The following is a 19,561-nucleotide window of genomic DNA, read 5'->3' on the forward strand; positions in this document are numbered from 1 at the left end:
GCTAGCTTTGTTTATGGAATGAATGATTAATATAACGTAATAATACATTTGTGTGAATGATTAGTATGACGTGTGTGTATGTTTTTCTTATAGTAAAGCCACAGCGGGCTATCTGCTCAGTCCACCGAGGGGAATCGAACCCCTAATTTTAGCGTTGTAAATCCAGAGACATACCGCTGTACTAGCGGGGGGCTAATATGATGTAATAATACATTTGTATGAATGATTAATATAACGTAATAATACATTTGTATAAATGATTAATATGACGTAATAGTACATTTGTATGAATGATTAATATGACGTAATAATACATTTGTGTGAATAATTAATATAACGTAATAATACATTTGTATGAATGATTAATATAACGTAATAATACATTTGTGTGAATGATTAATATAACGTAATAATACATTTGTGTGAATGATTAATATAACGTAATAATACATTTGTGTGAATGATTAATATAACGTAATAATACATTTGTGTGAATAATTAATATAACGCAATAATACATTTGTATAAATGATTAATATGACGTAATAATACATTTGTGTGAATAATTAATATAACGTAATAATACATTTGTATGAATGATTAATATGACGTAATAGTACATTTGTATGAATGATTAATATATCGTAATAATACATTTGTATGAATGATTAATATGACGTAATAATACATTTGTGTGAATAATTAATATAACGTAATAATACATTTGTATGAATGATTAATATAACGTAATAATACATTTGTATGAATGATTAATATAACGTAATAATACATTTGTATGAATGATTAATGTAACGTAATAATACATTTCTATGAATGATTAATGTAACGTAATAATACATTTCTATGAATGATTAATATAACGTAATAATACATTTGTGTGAATAATTAATATAACGTAATAATACATTTGTGTGATGATTAGTATGACGTGTGTGTATGTTTTTCTTATAGTAAAGCCACAGCGGGCTATCTGCTCAGTCCAGCGAGGGGAATCGAACCCCTAATTTTAGCGTTGTAAATCCAGAGACATACCGCTGTACTATCGGGGGGCTAATATGATGTAATAATACATTTGTATGAATGATTAATATAACGTAACAATACATTTGTATAAATGATTAATATGACGTAATAGTACATTTGTATGAATGATTAATATGACGTAATAATACATTTGTGTGAATAATTAATATAACGTAATAATACATTTCTATGAATGATTAATATAACGTAATAATACATTTGTGTGAATAATTAATATAACGTAATAATACATTTGTGTGAATAATTAATATAACGTAGTAATACATTTGTATAAATGATTAATATGACGTAATAGTACATTTGTATGAATGATTAATATAACGTAATAATACATTTGTGTGAATAATTAATATAACGTAATAATACATTTGTATAAATGATTAATATGACGTAATAGTACATTTGTATGAATGATTAATATATCGTAATAATACATTTGTATGAATGATTAATATGACGTAATAGTACATTTGTATGAATGATTAATATAACGTAATAATACATTTGTGTGAATGATTAATATGACGTAATAATACATTTGTATGAATGATTAATATAACGTAATAATACATTTGTATGAATGATTAATGTGACGTAATAATACATTTGTATGAATGATTAATATAACGTAATAATACATTTGTATAAATGATTAATATGACGTAATAGTACATTTGTATGAATGATTAATATGACGTAATAATACATTTGTGTGAATAATTAATATAACGTAATAATACATTTCTATGAATGATTAATATAACGTAATAATACATTTGTGTGAATAATTAATATAACGTAATAATACATTTGTGTGAATAATTAATATAACGTAGTAATACATTTGTATAAATGATTAATATGACGTAATAGTACATTTGTATGAATGATTAATATAACGTAATAATACATTTGTGTGAATAATTAATATAACGTAATAATACATTTGTATAAATGATTAATATGACGTAATAGTACATTTGTATGAATGATTAATATAACGTAATAATACATTTGTATGAATGATTAATATGACGTAATAGTACATTTGTATGAATGATTAATATAACGTAATAATACATTTGTGTGAATGATTAATATGACGTAATAATACATTTGTATGAATGATTAATATAACGTAATAATACATTTGTATGAATGATTAATGTGACGTAATAATACATTTCTATGAATGATTAATATAACGAAATAATACATTTGTGTGAATGATTAATATAACGTAATAATACATTTGTGTCAATGATTAATATGACGTAATAATACATTTGTATGAATGATTAATGTAACGTAATAATACATTTCTATGAATGATTAATATAACGTAATAATACATTTGTGTGAATGATTAATATAACGTAATAATACATTTGTGTGAATGATTAATATGACGTAATAATACATTTGTGTGAATGATTAATATAACGTAATAATACATTTGTGTGAATGATTAATATGACGTAATAATACATTTGTGTGAATGATTAATATAACGTAATAATACATTTGTATGAATGATTAATATAACGTAATAATACATTTGTGTGAATGATTAATATGACGTAATAATACATTTGTGTGAATGATTAATATGACGTAATAATACATTTGTGTGAATAATTAATATGACGTAATAATACATTTCTATGAATAATTAATATGACGTAATAATACATTTGTGTGAATAATTAATATGACGTAATAATACATTTCTATGAATAATTAATATGACGTAATAATACATTTGTGTGAATAATTAATATGACGTAATAATACATTTGTGTCGACTACTTGATTCGTTCATCTAATTAAATGTTGCTCTCGATAACAAGTTTTTCGTAATCATTTTGTGACTAATTTAGTTAGAACATATTCATAAAATCAAAGCACGTGAAACTACATGCAATAAGCCTAATTTATCACACTAAGAACAGGTAATTACATTTAACGGAAGTGATTAAAAACTCCTTTGATTGTAGTTGTTTTAACATATGATTATGAAGTAGTCCATTCAGATTCAAAACTTTAAAAAAAAGCATGTGAAATGTATCTCAGCTGTCACTATGAAGGGTAGTTTTCTTTCAATACCAATAGGCGTAATGATTGAGCGAATAGTGCAAAGCTATATCGGGCTATCTTCAGTGTCCGCCGAGGGGAATCGAACTCGTGATATTAGAGTTGTAAATCCGAAAAATTACCGCTCCCTCACAAGGGGACATCTAAGTGAATTCTCGATTAAAAGAAAAAAATAAACTTCCAAAACCAAAACTGATTGTCACTCTACTTTTATTTTTTTGTTTTGGTTTAAAACACTAAAGAGCAACGAAACAGCAAATATATTTTAAATATAAGTGTATGAACGAGTCGATTACTAGCTTTATATTCCTCTATGACTGATAACTGACTCTTACATAGTTAGACCTGACATGGCCAGGTGGTTAAAGCACTCGACTCGTAATTCGAGGGACGCGGGTTCGAATGCCCGTCACACCAAACACGTTCGCCCTTTCAGCCGTGGGGGCATTATAACAATGTGACGGTCAATCCCACCATTCGTTATAATGGAATAGCCTAAGAGTTGACGGTGGCCTTCCCTCTAGTCTCACACTGCTAAATTAGGGACAGCTAACCAAACTTACATAGTTAAACAATTAAAACATCATTCCTATCACTTGAATGTTTATTTGGTTGTTTTAAAAATTGGCCATAAATCAACTTAAATGGTATCAATACTTTGGAAAAAAGTAGATGACTTCATACATCTAATTAAAGACCAGTGTTTGTTCTTTAATTTAACTACTTTTTTATTCAAAGCATGAAACTATAGCAATATGGAACACTTTCTTCATCATAAATTTAACATTATCCATTCATACCCTTTCTCTAAATACATTCACAACGTTTTCGACTAACATATTAAGTTGGTGAATATGTTAAATAATGGCATGTGACTAACGTTATGAATGGTAATGTCTTCCACTTAGGTGACAGAATTTTGAATGTGACAGTATCATTCACCACTATTGTCTATGAAGATGCTTTAACTATCCTAAGCTACGCTTCTCCCTATGATGTACAGCTAGAAATAGAAAAAACATCTCGAGGAACTCAACCTGTAATAGAGGGTGTTGCGGGTAAACGTTTAGGATCATCTAATTTGAGTTCTGAAGGAGAAAGACTTTTCCACCCATTGTACCGAAGTCAGTCTATTGACGATTTGACACAAATCGAAAAAGACTCTACCTTGTCTCGTGCCCTTGCACCGAAACGTTCTCAGACAATTGGTTTAGTAACACAAAGGAGGCATTCTCAGTTTATATGTAGAGAAAGAGAATCAGTGAACAGAGAAATGGATCGTTCAATAACTATGACAACTGGCTCTCTGAATGAGAAAATGTTCATAAGCGCAACAGACAAAAACGCTCATTTGTTAAAACAGCCATCCACGAGATCATATCGAAAAAGTAATAAAAGTTTGTTCCACGAGAAGGAAGATGTCCCTTTTTTTAGAAGATATTTTCGCATGTCCACGTCTACATCTGAAAAACAAGGAAATAAGAATCACAATTTGGATGGTCCTAATAAACAACCTTCTCCAGCACTAGAAGTGAAAACAAATTTGAATTCTACTTCTTTTCAAAGCTGCTCTTCTCAAGAACTGTCAAGTTTCTTGTTAAATAAAAACATCGATAGTTATGATCTTTCTTTTCAACAAAAAGGTCCTTCTATTAAAAAACAAGGATTCTCTCAGGCAACTGGAACCACAGTACAATTTCATCAAGCTGGAAGTGGAAGACAATCAACAACTACAGAAACATTGTTTTCTCACCCAAATGAACAACACTTCTTAAAGTCTTATCAACATCAAAACAAGTATTTGCAAGAAAATCATTTCCAATCACAAGAAATATCTAAAGAATCGTTAGATCGTCCTGACCATCATTCAGAAATCGAATCGTCACTGGAAACTGGAAACTCGGATATTTCCAACGAGAACACTTTTGAAACTGAAAACAACGAAAATATAAGTTTCAAATCTTCATCTTTTGAAGATTTGACAATCATTGAGGAAGCATTTAATGAATCTTCAATTTTAATGGAGCGTTCTGCATCTTTAGGTTTTCAGCAAAAGAATCATTCAAATTTTGACTCAAATAAGACTAAACTTCACGTTTCCTTAGAGAACATTCCATCAACAAAGGCTTCGAGAAATTTCGTAGTAGAAACAAATGCTCTGACACCAGAGACAGCAAACAGTACTGTAAGAAACTTTATCCAAGATGAGCCCCCTCTATCACATCATTCATTTTGTAAATCACGTGAATTTCTAGAATGTAAAGAAAATCATGTAGTTGAAAATACTAATCAAAGACTTGATGAAAATAATCAATTGAGTAATAAAAATGTATCACCCAGTTCAGCGGATTCAGCGACAAATCTTTTAAATGCTAATAGCCGAATTTCGCTGAAAGATTTAGATTTCAAAGATAAACATATAAAAAATTTAAATGTGGACACTGTATCATGCCTAATGAAGGATCAAGTAGGTTTAAGAAAAGAGTGTTCATACAACAGAGTAAACGTTTCTAAGTCAAATTACTTAAGTGAAAAAGGAGAACGAATTTCACAGTTAGCCTTAACCAAGCACTCACAACATGGGCGGAGCAGCTTCACAAATCTTTCAATTGAAATTCCTGTCATTCCACCAGTCATTAGACAGGATCGTCAACACATTTCCCCTAGTGTACCTCTACTCGCTACTCTGAATCCATCAATTCATGAAAAAGAAGTAATTGAAATAAGTAAAGATGAACTTGATGACGTCCTGATTTCTCATCAAGACTTTTTAATCAAACAAACAAACAAAACAGGAACATGCTGTGATTTAAATAAGAAACGTCAACGCAGGACAGACAAAGATGGTGAAAGTGAATACTGGATTGTAAATGACGAAAGTCATAGCTACAAAGAAAGAGCAAATGGGAGTCATGAAACAATAAAAGAACGAGTAGCTACAAGACAACAGTATTCTGACCAACAATCCAGGCACGATGCTTCACGTTATGCTGTTAAAACAGTTGACAACCTAATCGCCAGAAGAGTAATAATTTCTGGACCTTCAGTGTCCCAACACAGTCCAGAAGAAAGGTCATCTCCTTCTTCAGAATCTCCCTTACCACTCTTAAAACCACCTTGATTTCTTTCATACACTGAACCATCAAACTTGTGGTTTCAATGGTGTAAAAATGCAATCAAAGAACGTACTTTCTCATTGCTTAAGTTTGTTAACAAAATATCTCTGTTTGCAAGTCAGATTCAAGTAGATAGCTAGCATTGCCTACAGTAGTCTTATATTTGAGTATTATCAAGTACTCCTTAATATATTATCAGAAATAAGATTTATTATAAACTCCAAATCTCGATAATTTTACGCCTATGAAGACTCAACTTTTATTATGTATTACATCTTTAAAATATTTTCTTTTTGGCATGAAATTGGCTATTTATAAAGATTTACTGTAGTTTTTATTCTGCCATTAACGATGGTGAACACCGCCAAGAACTAAAGGTGGATCAATCATGTCCTAAAGGTTTGCACGTCAAGACGTGGATTGTAAAGTTCAAGTTTCGAGAGATAATGTACTCTGCACCTGCAATTGTAAACGAGTTGTAATAGTAGCAGTCAATCTCAGCTTTAGACTTAGAGTCACCGTATAAACGGTGAGAGTTTCTAACTGATCGGCCTCTTTCTGGTTGACTTATCAAAGTTGGGAATAACTTTGCTTAATCCTTGGAGTCTCTAAAATGTCTCTTTAGTTCGTGTATCGTATAAGATGCACTCAAGAAACACTAAATGTCAAAAACTAACACTGAACAGGTATCTAATGACACCTCACTTTAGTGCCTAGTACTGATAAAACATTTATACTTTGGTTTCTTAGTATTTATTTAGCTAATGTTTAACTAACATTGTGTATTCAGGTACTGACAATCCATAGCTAAGCTTAAGTATTCAGAAAAGAAGGTTCTGGAACCGTAATCAGAAAATAAAATAAGATCGAACAAAAAGACAAAACAAGTAACGCAAGTGAACAAATAAAATCTTTATTGACTCTAAAAATGTATCTAGACTTTAGTTTTTAAAATATCTGCATTGTCAAAGGACTAAAGCAAGAATAATGAAATGCCACATTGTTTTTTTCAAGCCAGGGTCTTAGTACGGTATCCCACACTCCTTAGATTACGTACGTGAATTATCATTGCTGTTAAATGTATTAAATGAAGATCAACACCTACTCGTATTCGTGTTAAATCTTACAAGTCTCTGTGTCGCTGCATTCAGAACACATGCAAGAAGACTTTAAAAATTACCTGTATACTCCTCAGTAAAGATAAATTCTATACTATTTATGAGATGGTTAAATTACGACGAAATTTTATACCAAAACAACGATATCATTAACACATTTGTACTCAGGACTCCTAGTTTAGCTTTCATTCTTATTTAAAAGACTGTGAAAAACTCAAAATATTTCTTTTTTGTTTGCTAAGCTTAATATATTAGAAATCAGTTTTGGCATAAATTATTATTGATACCATATTAATCATGAGTGATTTATAATAATTTCATCAAATTCAGGATCTTCCTCTTTCATTATAAATTATGGATTTTTTAATATTATGCAATTAATATATAGTTTATATGAAGGCAAATTCTAATATTATTCTACAAATAAATTTAAATGATCCACTGGACTTTATGCGATTAATTCTTATTATTAGCTATAAAGTTGTACAATCCTCCTGTTGACGCAATCTTTCATGTATAGAGAATATTTGTATTAAATTGAAACTATTTTGGACTCACCACTTCCTTACAGTGAATGTTATAATGCTCATTAAAGCTCTGTCTGATGACGTTTTAGCTTGCCAAGAGCCCTAAAGCATAATTGCTATTGAAAAGAGGCGCCTTCGTAAGACTTCAATTGATTATCCACCCAATGTACAACGCGACTGTTTCCCAATACCCATCTCAGTGGTCCAATAGTACAGAAATTCATATGTGTTTAATCTAGCAAAGTGACTAGTTTGTCTTTGCATGGACTAAATAGCATCAATGCCAATTTTGTTCTTCATTTGCTAGCAATATGTGATAGTTAAATAGAAGGTATGAATGAAAGCCTTATCTAACTCATTCCTTGTTTACCTCACTTTCAGATGGAGATCATTTTTACTTACATTGCATACTGATGCCTGTTAATTGCATATCTTTTGCTACCTACTTTTGTGGTTGAAGATTCTTACTAATTACAAGATCCAACACTTTGCTTACCAACGTGTGGTACGAATTGTTATAGGTCTCTTTCTGGATAGTCCTGGTGCCCCAGATTGATCCATTTCCTATGTTTGCCAACGCCATTAAGTAAATGGATATCTACATCTTGGGAATTCAAAATTAGCGATCTGAACCCAACTTTACGACCTGAGTGTAGGGCTGTTTTATTTCAGAAAAAGCTATTACATTCTTTTCCCAAAAAGTGATCACTTGTAGACGGCATCATATTACCTACAAATGACGAACATCATCTGAATGTAGCTCTTACATATTTCATTCCATTACGAATTTATAATGGCTATAGTTGTGACATGAATGCTGAATTGCATATTAAAAATAGTTTTAATATAACATACTCTACCCTGTATAAATAGAAATATCTACAGTCATAAAGTAACATAAACTTACTAACTATTACGGTGCGTTTAAAGTACAACTTTGCCTGCAAAGACATATCATAATTTGTGCATACTTTAAACATTCAGATTTTACTCACCTTCGAATCATCTGGTGGTAAAGATCCTGATGGTTAATTTCACTTATAATATTGTTCAAATATGGATAGAACGTTTGGCCATTTGCTACTGCTGCAAAGAAGAGTCATCAAAGAGATTTCAATACGATAATATGTAAACAAAATCAGTTGTTAATCAAAAAGTACTCAGCACAAGAAGGAATAAACAAGCAATAAGCCATAGATTATCTTCATTGTGCTCTCTGACATTCGAGAAATAGATTATTTTGTGTAATATAGTATCGTAAATGAAATCTTCTGTTTGATATACGTTAAAGTGAGTTTCCTTCATCTGTGGACTGTTCTAGCCAAGAATCATCCTTACGTTACTACAACTATGCTATAACAACTGAACACAAGAAGAATTACACAAAAGGAAAAGCTCGTATAGCTGTGTAAATAACTCAGATGAATTAAAGTAATTCTCAAAGGAGTCAGAATACGAGAATATAAATACTGAGAGTTATGTTATATATTAATGCTTCACTGGTAGCATCATGGAAAGATTCAAAGGACAGGTAGCATTATTGCTGTCATTAAATTCATTAGCATACTTAAAATAACACTGTTGTGTAACACTTAATGATGTTTTGTCATAAGTTTCTGCTATGAAGAGCCACAAGGGCTTGATCTTTTTAATTTCAGCAAATTCTTTAGAGTTAGGCCTACTGTGGGAAATGTTACCCTCGTCATTGGTTTTAAGCTACACTAAACAAAAATATAAATGAATCATACGAATAACATTAATTGAAAGCATCTAATGTGAATAGTAATTGTAATGTACTTATCTAAATACAGACTGAAAGAAATAAAAATATTAAAGATATTTTTGCAAGAGAACAGTTGAAGAAAACATTAAACACAGGTGTGTGAATTAATTCTGTTTAAGACTGAAAATGAGATATAATATGTTTAAACAAGCATTGTTCTGTTTCTATAAATGTATCATCTTACTTTTTACACCAATAGTTGTGAATATACAATAAACTCTTTTAGAGAAATAATAAAAATTAAAATTTGTGTCGTTCTTTTTGTTCATAAACAATGAGGTTTTGAAAGAATTTTTGTAAAGAATATTTAAGAATACTACAAACTGAAAACTAATTTAAGAAAATTCAATGTAAAACTCTAGGAATTATATTCAGATTTCAATTACTCAATATGACGTAATTTATATATTACCAAATGACCTATTTAATTAATAATGTCAAGCTTCAAAATAAATTTTATTTTTGACACATTTTTGCATTTCAGATACTGTTTAACCCTTTTTTATATCTAGTTGTATGAATCTAGAATAGCCTTTATTGACCTCCAAGTCCCAAAATTATGATCCAATTGCATGTTGCAAGCACACCATGTACTTTCCTACCCCTTAATTAGCATATGAAATTATTCAAGATATATTGAATATTTTGTTACTACTACAGAATGTTGATCAAGGGAATTACAAAACTTTCCTTGTCTTAACTACTAATTGAAGTATATAATCAAACATGAGTATCGTGTGTTCTTACAAAAAAAAAGAATACTTAATGTCAACAATAATATTTTTCAGTAGCAAGACTTGCAGTGCCCTATGGGTAAGACATTTTTGTGGTCTTACAAAAAAGAATACTTAATGTCAACAATAATATTTTTCAGTATCAAGACTTGCAGTGCCCTATGGGTAAAACATTTTTGTGGTCTTACAAAAAAGAATACTTAATGTCAACAATAATATTTTTCAGTAGCAAGACTTGCAGTGCCCTATGGGTAAGACATTTTTGTGGTCTTACAAAAAAGAATACTTAATGTCAACAATAATATTTTTCAGTAGCAAGACTTGCAGTGCCCTATGGGTAAGACATTTTGTGGTCTTACAAAAAGAATACTTAATGTCAACAATAATATTTTTCAGTATCAAGACTTGCAGTGCCCTATGGGTAAAACATTTTTGTGGTCTTACAAAAAAGAATACTTAATGTCAACAATAATATTTTTCAGTATCAAGACTTGCAGTGCCCTATGGGTAAAACATTTTTGTGGTCTTACAAAAAAGAATACTTAATGTCAACAATAATATTTTTCAGTAGCAAGACTTGCAGTGTCCTATGGGTAAGACATTTTTTATTTTGAAATGCAAGTGACCGTCACTTAAGGAGGTAGTTCTTGTATTCTGAGAAAAAATGTCATTGTTGTTGTGAGTATAAAATGTTGTTTTCTCAATCTTGAACAGCTTGATATGTAACTTGGTTCAGCTCAACTAACTTAATACAACATTAAACTAGAAGAGCATGAAACAACTCTAAAATCCATTTGTGACTGTGTGTTACTGAAAACTCTTTAGTTTACTAGCTTGATCGGGAGTCAGAGATCGAGACAGGGAATTTGAAGTTCAGTGATAGAGCTGATGAGGGGTAAGATGCTGAAAACACTTATCTGATTGTGCAAGATGAGAAATCATCCGAAGAATAGGTGCAAAGAAGACAAGTTGTCGGTCCAGATTATTATGATTTCTGATTGATATGACTAGAATTAACTACCAGATCAGCAGCTATTATGGTTATTTAGTTTAAACGTTCTGAGCAGTCACGTGGTGTTTACTGTACAATGAACGTACTACATTACATGATTGTTACTTTAGTACCAGTAGTTATTTGGTTGACGTTTGTCCTACAATCCATTGTGTAATTTACTCTTGATTACTACCAAAGTGTATTGATAGTAATGGTACTGAAAGGAAATGTCTTGTATCCATTACTGTCCGAGCTACTAATCAGTACATTATATGATAGCTGTTTGGGTATTATCTAGTTGAAATGGATAGTGTCAGTAAATATGATGAACTACAACATTAACAGTTTGCATGACTTATGATGATCACTGGAAGTTGAAAACTAAACTGAAATAGCATTATAGTTCTTACCTTCACAGATATTTAGAGATTCTATATAATTAAACTGTCACCTGATATTTCTTGAGAATCATTTTCCATAAGTATCCAAGTAGCAGGAGTTACATCTAGCAACCAACATAATGCTCTTTGGACTCTCCTCGATATACTTAAATGTGTTTAACTGTTCCATATACAGTGAGAAAATTGTGTTCTTTTTCAACAAGTAACTTAAGTTAGGTTGTTGTGAAACTCGGTGGAATGGTCCTTGTTTTACTGGATTTGTCTATATTTACCTTTCTGCAGTGCCAACCGAAGCAAGTGGATTGACTTGCATAAAGCAAAAAATAATATTGATAGTTTCACTACTTGTGACTAAAACAGTCAAGTTATTTTACTTTGAATTATTGAGTTTAGCCTAAATTTATATGCTTTATTGATATATACAGTAATGAACATGTGAATATCAAACTTAGCAGAAAGGTTTCAATCTTCCATAAATTCAGCTAGTGATTATCAATTTCAACTTAACAGTTCACAGATGGCAGCACGTTACAGAATCTCAGCTACTGAGGCTGTTTATAGCGATTTTTAGTGCCTTGTACTATGGTAATGGTGCACTAACCAAATCAACCAAAAGTAGTCTATCTACAGCTATTAGCATGTGGCAACTTGTAATGTTATGATATAGATTTGGTGACATACATGTGTGCGTGTGTGTGTGGTGTTGCTAAACGTATGTAAAAACTTAATGCACAGTCTTATGTTATACTTATGGACTAAAGTCAAAATAAAATAAAGGTAAAAACCCTATGTAAATGTCAATAATTATTCACGGAGGGGACGAAAAGGAACCACAACGTTTCTGAACACCCCAGTTGGAGAGAGAATTCTTCAGATTTCTCTCTCTCTAAACTAAACCCCTGCCAAGTTAGTTTGCGTTTTGCGTTTGCTGCATCTGACCACTGCTTGTCTTCGAGCGCACGTGAACGTTTGTCAAATAACTAACTAATTTTCGTTGGTTTTTTTTGGTTATTACTATGTTATCTTTAGTTATAACACTGCACAACACAGTTTTTACTTCTTGAACACTGTTGGATGTTCCTTATAGGTTTTTGGCTGCTGATCACGAAAATCACATCCAAATTTGCCCATCACGTACTGTTTCATCGAAATCTTCAGTTTCACCAGGACATTGCTACAATGCAAAAACGATATCAGAGCAACTGAAATCCGTCAATGCTTGCTGACGGACGTTGCTGTTGGACATTGCAACGTGATGCACCGGACATTGAATACAAACGAAAATCAGGAGCAAAACACTTTTAATTATGTTGCACTCAATAGCGTATTAGAAATATAAACGCAATTAAATACGTTATTGCCGGTAAACAGTTAACTGTGTATTTCTCAGAGTTCCTACGTGATGAAACAAAACCAAAACTATATTTGTACATACCCACCAGGTACCTGTAACAATCAGCAAACACTTTTCAGGAAGCAAAACTTTTCAAAACAATTGTTGTGCAGTGTATATATATATAATTATTTTACCAATACTTTCACCCCTCCTGACAACACTAGCTTTGATCAGGGCCATTTCTCCAAAATTATCGATTATAACAGGATTTGTTTTTCACTTACTTTTCCGATTAACATATCTTCCACGATTACAAACATATTCACACACACATACATGCGAATACATCAAACCCGGCATTGTTCTCCTAATCTATCAAATCATCTAAAAAACGTTTTTAGTAGATCTCTCTCTTCTCCAAATGTATCCCCCAAAACTTTTAAAGCATCAATAATCACCCTGACCACTAAGAAAAATTTGATTTGCCTTAAATTTCGCGCAAAGTTACACGAGGGCTATCTGCGTTAGTCGTCCTTAATTTAGTGCTGTAAGGGTAGAGTGAAGGCAACCTAACTCCAACTCTTGGGCTATTCTTTCATTAACGAATAGTCACATTATAACGCCTCCGCTGAAAGGGCGAGCATGTTTCGAGTGCCTGGCCGCCCTAAGAAAGGACAGAACGCCAAAAGCCCAAGTAGTTTAAAACCTATAAGCCTGTTAAACTGCATGGAAAAACTCTTGTAAACATAGTTATTACTAGACTACTGTGGTTACTAGAGCCCAACAACTCGTTAACAGACATTCAAAATGCTGGAAGAAAAGAAAAAACAGACAAACATCAGATCACTTCGTCAGCTTAAAGATTCAATCTTTATCAGCTTTGAGAATTACCATCCAACAGTCGTCCAAAAATCTTCTCACACAGATAAGCTTTTTTTTTTTTTTTTTTGGAATTTCGCACAAAGCTACTCGAGGGCTATCTGTGCTAGCCGTCCCTAATTTATTAGTGTAAGACTAGAGGGAAGGCAGCTAGTCATCACCACCCACCGCCAACTCTTGGGCTACTCTTCTACCAACGAATAGTGGGATTGACCGTCACATTATACGCCCCCACGGCTGGGAGGGCGAGCATGTTTAGCGCGATTCGGGCGCGATCCCGCGACCCTCGGATTACGAGTCGCACGCCTTACGCGCTTGGCCATGCCAGGCCCACACAGATAAGCACGAGAGCCTAAAGTATAGGCCAATAAAGTATAACATTTCCATCACCTGCACTAAAATGGATAGCCAGACACTTTCCTTGAAAATCTAACAATTAAAATGCAAATTTAAACTACTAGATTACAGCCAGTTACCTTAATACTTGAGTACTACAAGTTTAGTCTTGAATCTTCTCTTATACATATCATTTGCTACCGATCTGACTCGTCTCTCACACTTGCATCTAACGAAAATACGATCTATTATCTTTCTCAGAAGCCTAAATAAAAATTCAAAATATTAAGAAGCGTCAAACTTCCAATATACGGATCTATCATCTTATTCAAAACAGCATAATTTTAAAACATGACCTTAAACCATAATTTTACATAACATTTCCACATTTAAAAAAATAACGATAAACTATGAACCGGAATAGCTCATATCAGGAACATAGTTCATCACATACAGGGTACAATACAACTATATTCCTCTACACATATAATTATAAGATAAGGATGCATGGTTACATGTGACATGAAAAATCGTCTGTTAGCATTATCACGAACATTGCAACATCATGCTTCTTCCTTAGCATACCGATTCTTACCTATACACCTGCATTTCACACAGAAAAACTATCGAATCTTCTCCCAATAAAGACTAGGCTTATGAAACTCGCCATTAATTGCTATAAAAAACAAACAAACCAAAGAACCGTAACTGTAACGCAGTGACGTCACTTTTTCCCGTGTTGCTGCCGCTCCTGCTGTCATGAAGGAAATATTTATCTCCTTACATGAATCTCATTAAACAGAATACGTCGAATGTATATGTGTAGAATTTGTCTCTTTCTTACAGATTCTCAACCAACCACGAAGCAGATTATTTCCTTTTTCCTCTGAGTACTGTTTGGGGGGCGGAGCTATCACTCGATTTCACCCAATGGGTTTTCTCAAGCTACTGCCATTCCTTTCGCCGAAAACAATCTCTGGGCATTGGTTTACGGATTCCAACCAAGGTATTTGAATTTTTAGCTCCCCGCCAGATCCTGCAAAGTCCCGTTTATTGATTGTCAATGTCGGCCTTATTCTTTCTTGATTAACATCTTGGATCGCACACGCCTGCCTTTACGCATCCTTCGTTTTTCAGTTATTATTAATTACAGTTAAATTAGGCCGACTTACTGTTCCCACTAAAGCTCGTGCACTACAGCCCCTAGTTACAACCTCCTACCCGGTGCAAAACGAAAGAAGATACAGTTACGACAGAAAGTGTTCGTACTCCTACGTCCGGAGTTGTTTTTGCTCATAACTTAAAAAGTATCACGATTAGGCTAATAGAAGTAACATATATTATAAATATTATACTAATACGCATCTACATAAATTTTTATGCTAATTAAACTACAAATAAACTGTTTATAAACAAATAACCAAAAATAAGAGTAGTAGAAAGTGTTCGTACAGTTCAGAACGTGTGAAAAACTGATATTCCCGTAAAAATTTTGTTTGGTTTAGCAAATAAACTACATTATACCATTCCAGAAATAAACACTGGGTTCATAATTATTGGAATTTAGCCAGCAAAAAATGTACTTCCGGCAATTTAGCGCCGTCTCCGTCATTATATGCTTGGACATCATAGCGAACAGGAAACAACTGTCCAGTGATTTAAAAAACCGAATTATTGTAAAATACAAGTCTCGTGTGTCTCTTTGCGGTATCGCTACACAACCTAATGTGCCGAATTTTACTGTTCAAAGCATAATTGCCAAGTTTAAGCTTACAGGATCAACTGCTAACCTACCTCGTTTCGGACGCCCCACAAAAATTCCAGAGAAAACCAAAAGGAAAGTTCTCAGAGAAGTTAGAAAGAACCCTTGTTTAACACGTGATGACATACAGAAGCTAGTAAGGGAAACTGGGGTTGAAGTAAGCACCTCTACAGTTACGAACACGTTACGCTCTTCTGGGTTCAAAGCATGCCGTCCTCGTAGAACTCCATATTTAAAGCCCGTTCATTTAGAAGCACGATGAAGGTATGCAAGAAAGTATGTACATAAATCCTTTACCTATTGAAAGAGTATTCTTCTTTGGTCAGACGAGACTAAAATCGAGTTTTTTGGCCACAATGATGTTTGATATATTTTCCGTAAGAAAGGGGAACGAAATCTTCCAAAGAACACCGTCCCTACATTTAAACATGGAGGTAGCTCGATCATGCTATGGGGTTCCTTCAGCTGCTCTGGTGTAGGCAGCCTTCACCGCGTCAACGGAATCACGAAAAAAGAAGAGTGCGTTGATATATTAGGCACTTATATAAAGAATGACGCTCGGAACTTATGGCTTGGGCGTCGTTGGATCTTCCAGCACGACAATGTTATTAAGCACACATATATGTGCAATCATGGTTGCAGAGGAACCATATAATCGTTCTGGTGTGGCCATTGCAGTCACCCGATCTCAACCCAATTGAAAACGTTTGGCATGAGTTGAAGACCAGGGTTCATCAGCGTCATCCAAAAAACTTGCAAGAGTTGGAGGCCTTCTGTAAAGAAGAATGGAAGAAACTACCAGTCGAGTACTGTCAAACGATCATGGCGGGCTATGAGGAGAGATTGCGCCAAGTAATTCACCTGAACGCACGAACACTTTCTGCCCCTCCTATGTTTAGTTATTTGTTTATAAACAGTTTATTTGTCGTTCAACTTACATAAAAATGTATGTAGATGTGTGTTAGTATAATATTTATAATATAGTATACTTTCATTATTCTAATCATGATACTTTTTAAGTTATGAGGAAAAAACTACTCACGACTCAGGTGTACAAACACTTTCTGTCGTAACTGGAGTATGTTTGATATTATAGGATGATTATACTGGAAGTTGTCTCATACGTTCTTAGAAACGATAAGAAATTTTCACAGGTGAGCGTTAGTGAACGCATGATTGTAGTATATGACTTTATAGTTGCTTAGAAATGTACAGCATATGTTTGTGGTGAAGCAATCCTTGAAGTAGTAAAAGCCTAAGAAATTTGTTCTGTGTTTATAAGATGATTGGTGTGACATTATTTATTAAAGTTACACTTATCCCCTTATAAATAAATAAATTAAAATAGCTCTAAGCTTTAATCTTTTTAAATACTACAAGATAAATATGATAAAATTTGAAATATTTCACGAGTTGTTGTTGGTATTTTGAATTAAGCACAAAGCTACATAAAGAACTCTTGGTGCTCAGCTCGGGTCTCGAAACCCCGTTTGTAGCGTTGTAAGACCCCAGATATACCGCTAACCCATTGTGGGCCGTCATGATGTATACTTACCGATTTAACTAATACAAACATAGAAATACAAATGCTATCTCAGTTAGTTTCGAAATGGCTTCGTGGTCATTACTATGCTCCTTTCAGTCGTCAGATAAATTTAACAACTGCCTGTATATATTAGGAAAATCTACGAACCTTACGTATTCGCATACACACGTCCGTACAAGTCAGCAAACGTTTAGTAGTATGTTTATAAGCTCCCAGGGATACACCCGAATTACTTTCAAATATTAACTATTTTACATTTCTAATCTCAATAGCATTAATTATCGATAATTTGATATTGATTTGTTTTAATCTGGCATGAAATAAAATGTGTAAAGAGATCCTATCTGCTATAAGTACATACCCAAAAATATAATAATTTTTATTTCAGAAGTTATTACAAATATTTATAACCTTGAGAAGTGCTGCCATCTTCTATCAACATATGTCACTATTTATATACATCTCGGATCTGGTTTCTTTGAGTATATATTAATTTTTTTGTTTTATTCTTTCTTTCTTTTTTTTTACTATACATTCTTGTTAAAATTCGAAAATGACTCCTTGATTGTATTACACGAACGAATATTTTCGTACAGATTAAGACACTAAAGGAAATTCAGAACATAAAATTTCAATAATGATTTTAACGTAAAAGTTATTGTTTTTCTATAGCAAAAGGACAATGATTTAAGAGGTTGGTATTTTGTATAAACTTTTATTATAGTTATATATATAAAAATATATTTCTTACATTTAAATTTGCTTTGGATAATAATTAAGTAGTTGCAGGAAGATGTTTTCTCTGTTTATGGAAACATGTTGGTAAAAATTCAAATAAATGTGACAAAACTTTTCCACTCATGTAATGTCACACTATATTATATTTCAAATAATTTGTACACTTTCTCTAATTTATGAGCAAAATTAATCCTCTACTTTTATCTCATAACCTGTGAATATTTAAGTTCCTTTTCCTTTAGGTTTCGTAATTACGTTTCTTTTTAGATACCAAACCGCTGTTTAACATGCAAGACTTTTGTACAAATACTATACGTTCAAGTGTTTTACCAAAGTTAGAATCAGTAGCTCAGTATACATTTACAGAATGATCTGTCATGTCTATAAGAGGCATGGTTCAGCGGTTTAAATTAACCTTTTATATTCCAAACATCTCAACAGAAAACGCTAAATTTATAATAAACCAAACGACTCGCATTAACAAAATGTATAGTAAGTCCTCGAATCATGAATAGTGGTGAGCTTAAAACACAACTACCTGTGAATGAACGATTATTTGAATGTTGAATCTTCTGGTTTGTTTGAAGGTCAGGCTGTGAAGCCGAAGGTCCAAGGTTCGTAGCATTACTGTGTTCCTTACTTTGGAGATGTGAGTATTTTTTATAAGAGTAAATTAATTATAGAATCACGATCAGATAAGAGTAGCTAAAGAGTTGGCGATAGGTGGTGATGACTAGCTGCCTTCCCTCTAGTCTTATACTGCTAAATTAAGGATGGCTAACGCCGATAGCCCTTGTGTATCTACGAGCGAAATTCAAAAGCAAACAATCAACAAACGCGGAACCTGAACGATAGTACTTTGTAATACCTTCAAATGCTTACCTTCAAAAGGTCTCTCAAATGTATTCCAAATACTTGCGTAAGAGAGAACGTGAAATCTGTCTTATCGCATATGATAGTGGTAACATATCACTAGAGAGAAAACTCAAAGTCTGCTGAAGTAGCGTCAGTTAGAGCAGTAAAATTATCACATATATTGTTATCAAACAGTGTAACTAAACTGTGACCACTGTGTTTGTATTTTGCAACTTACAATTGACAATGTTATATTGACAAGACTGTGGATCAGGAA

General features: G+C 32.6%; 2 protein-coding genes across 4 annotated transcripts in view; one reads left to right on the forward strand and one right to left on the reverse strand.

Moving 5' to 3' along the window:
* The window catches only part of LOC143229638 (uncharacterized), a 31,414-nt gene extending 24,841 nt beyond the window's left edge, over positions 1 to 6,573 (forward strand). For all 3 annotated transcript variants that reach the window (XM_076462240.1, XM_076462241.1, XM_076462242.1), the window contains one exon: positions 4,068 to 6,573. In XM_076462240.1, the coding sequence (XP_076318355.1) occupies positions 4,068 to 6,280 (2,213 nt within the window). In that variant the 3' untranslated portion in view covers positions 6,281 to 6,573. The remainder of the gene's footprint in view (positions 1 to 4,067) is intronic.
* Positions 1 to 19,327, reverse strand: part of LOC143229639 (calcineurin subunit B type 2-like) — a 73,498-nt gene extending 54,171 nt beyond the window's left edge. The window contains exons 1-2 of the mRNA XM_076462243.1: positions 19,312 to 19,327; positions 8,916 to 9,006 (exon numbers count right to left, since the gene is read on the reverse strand). The gene's annotated coding sequence lies outside the window, so the exon portion shown is untranslated. The remainder of the gene's footprint in view (positions 1 to 8,915; positions 9,007 to 19,311) is intronic.
* Positions 19,328 to 19,561: the final 234 nt, after the last annotated feature.

This window comes from Tachypleus tridentatus, chromosome 10 (genome assembly GCF_004210375.1).
Source record: "Tachypleus tridentatus isolate NWPU-2018 chromosome 10, ASM421037v1, whole genome shotgun sequence".
NCBI lineage: Eukaryota > Metazoa > Arthropoda > Merostomata > Xiphosura > Limulidae > Tachypleus > Tachypleus tridentatus.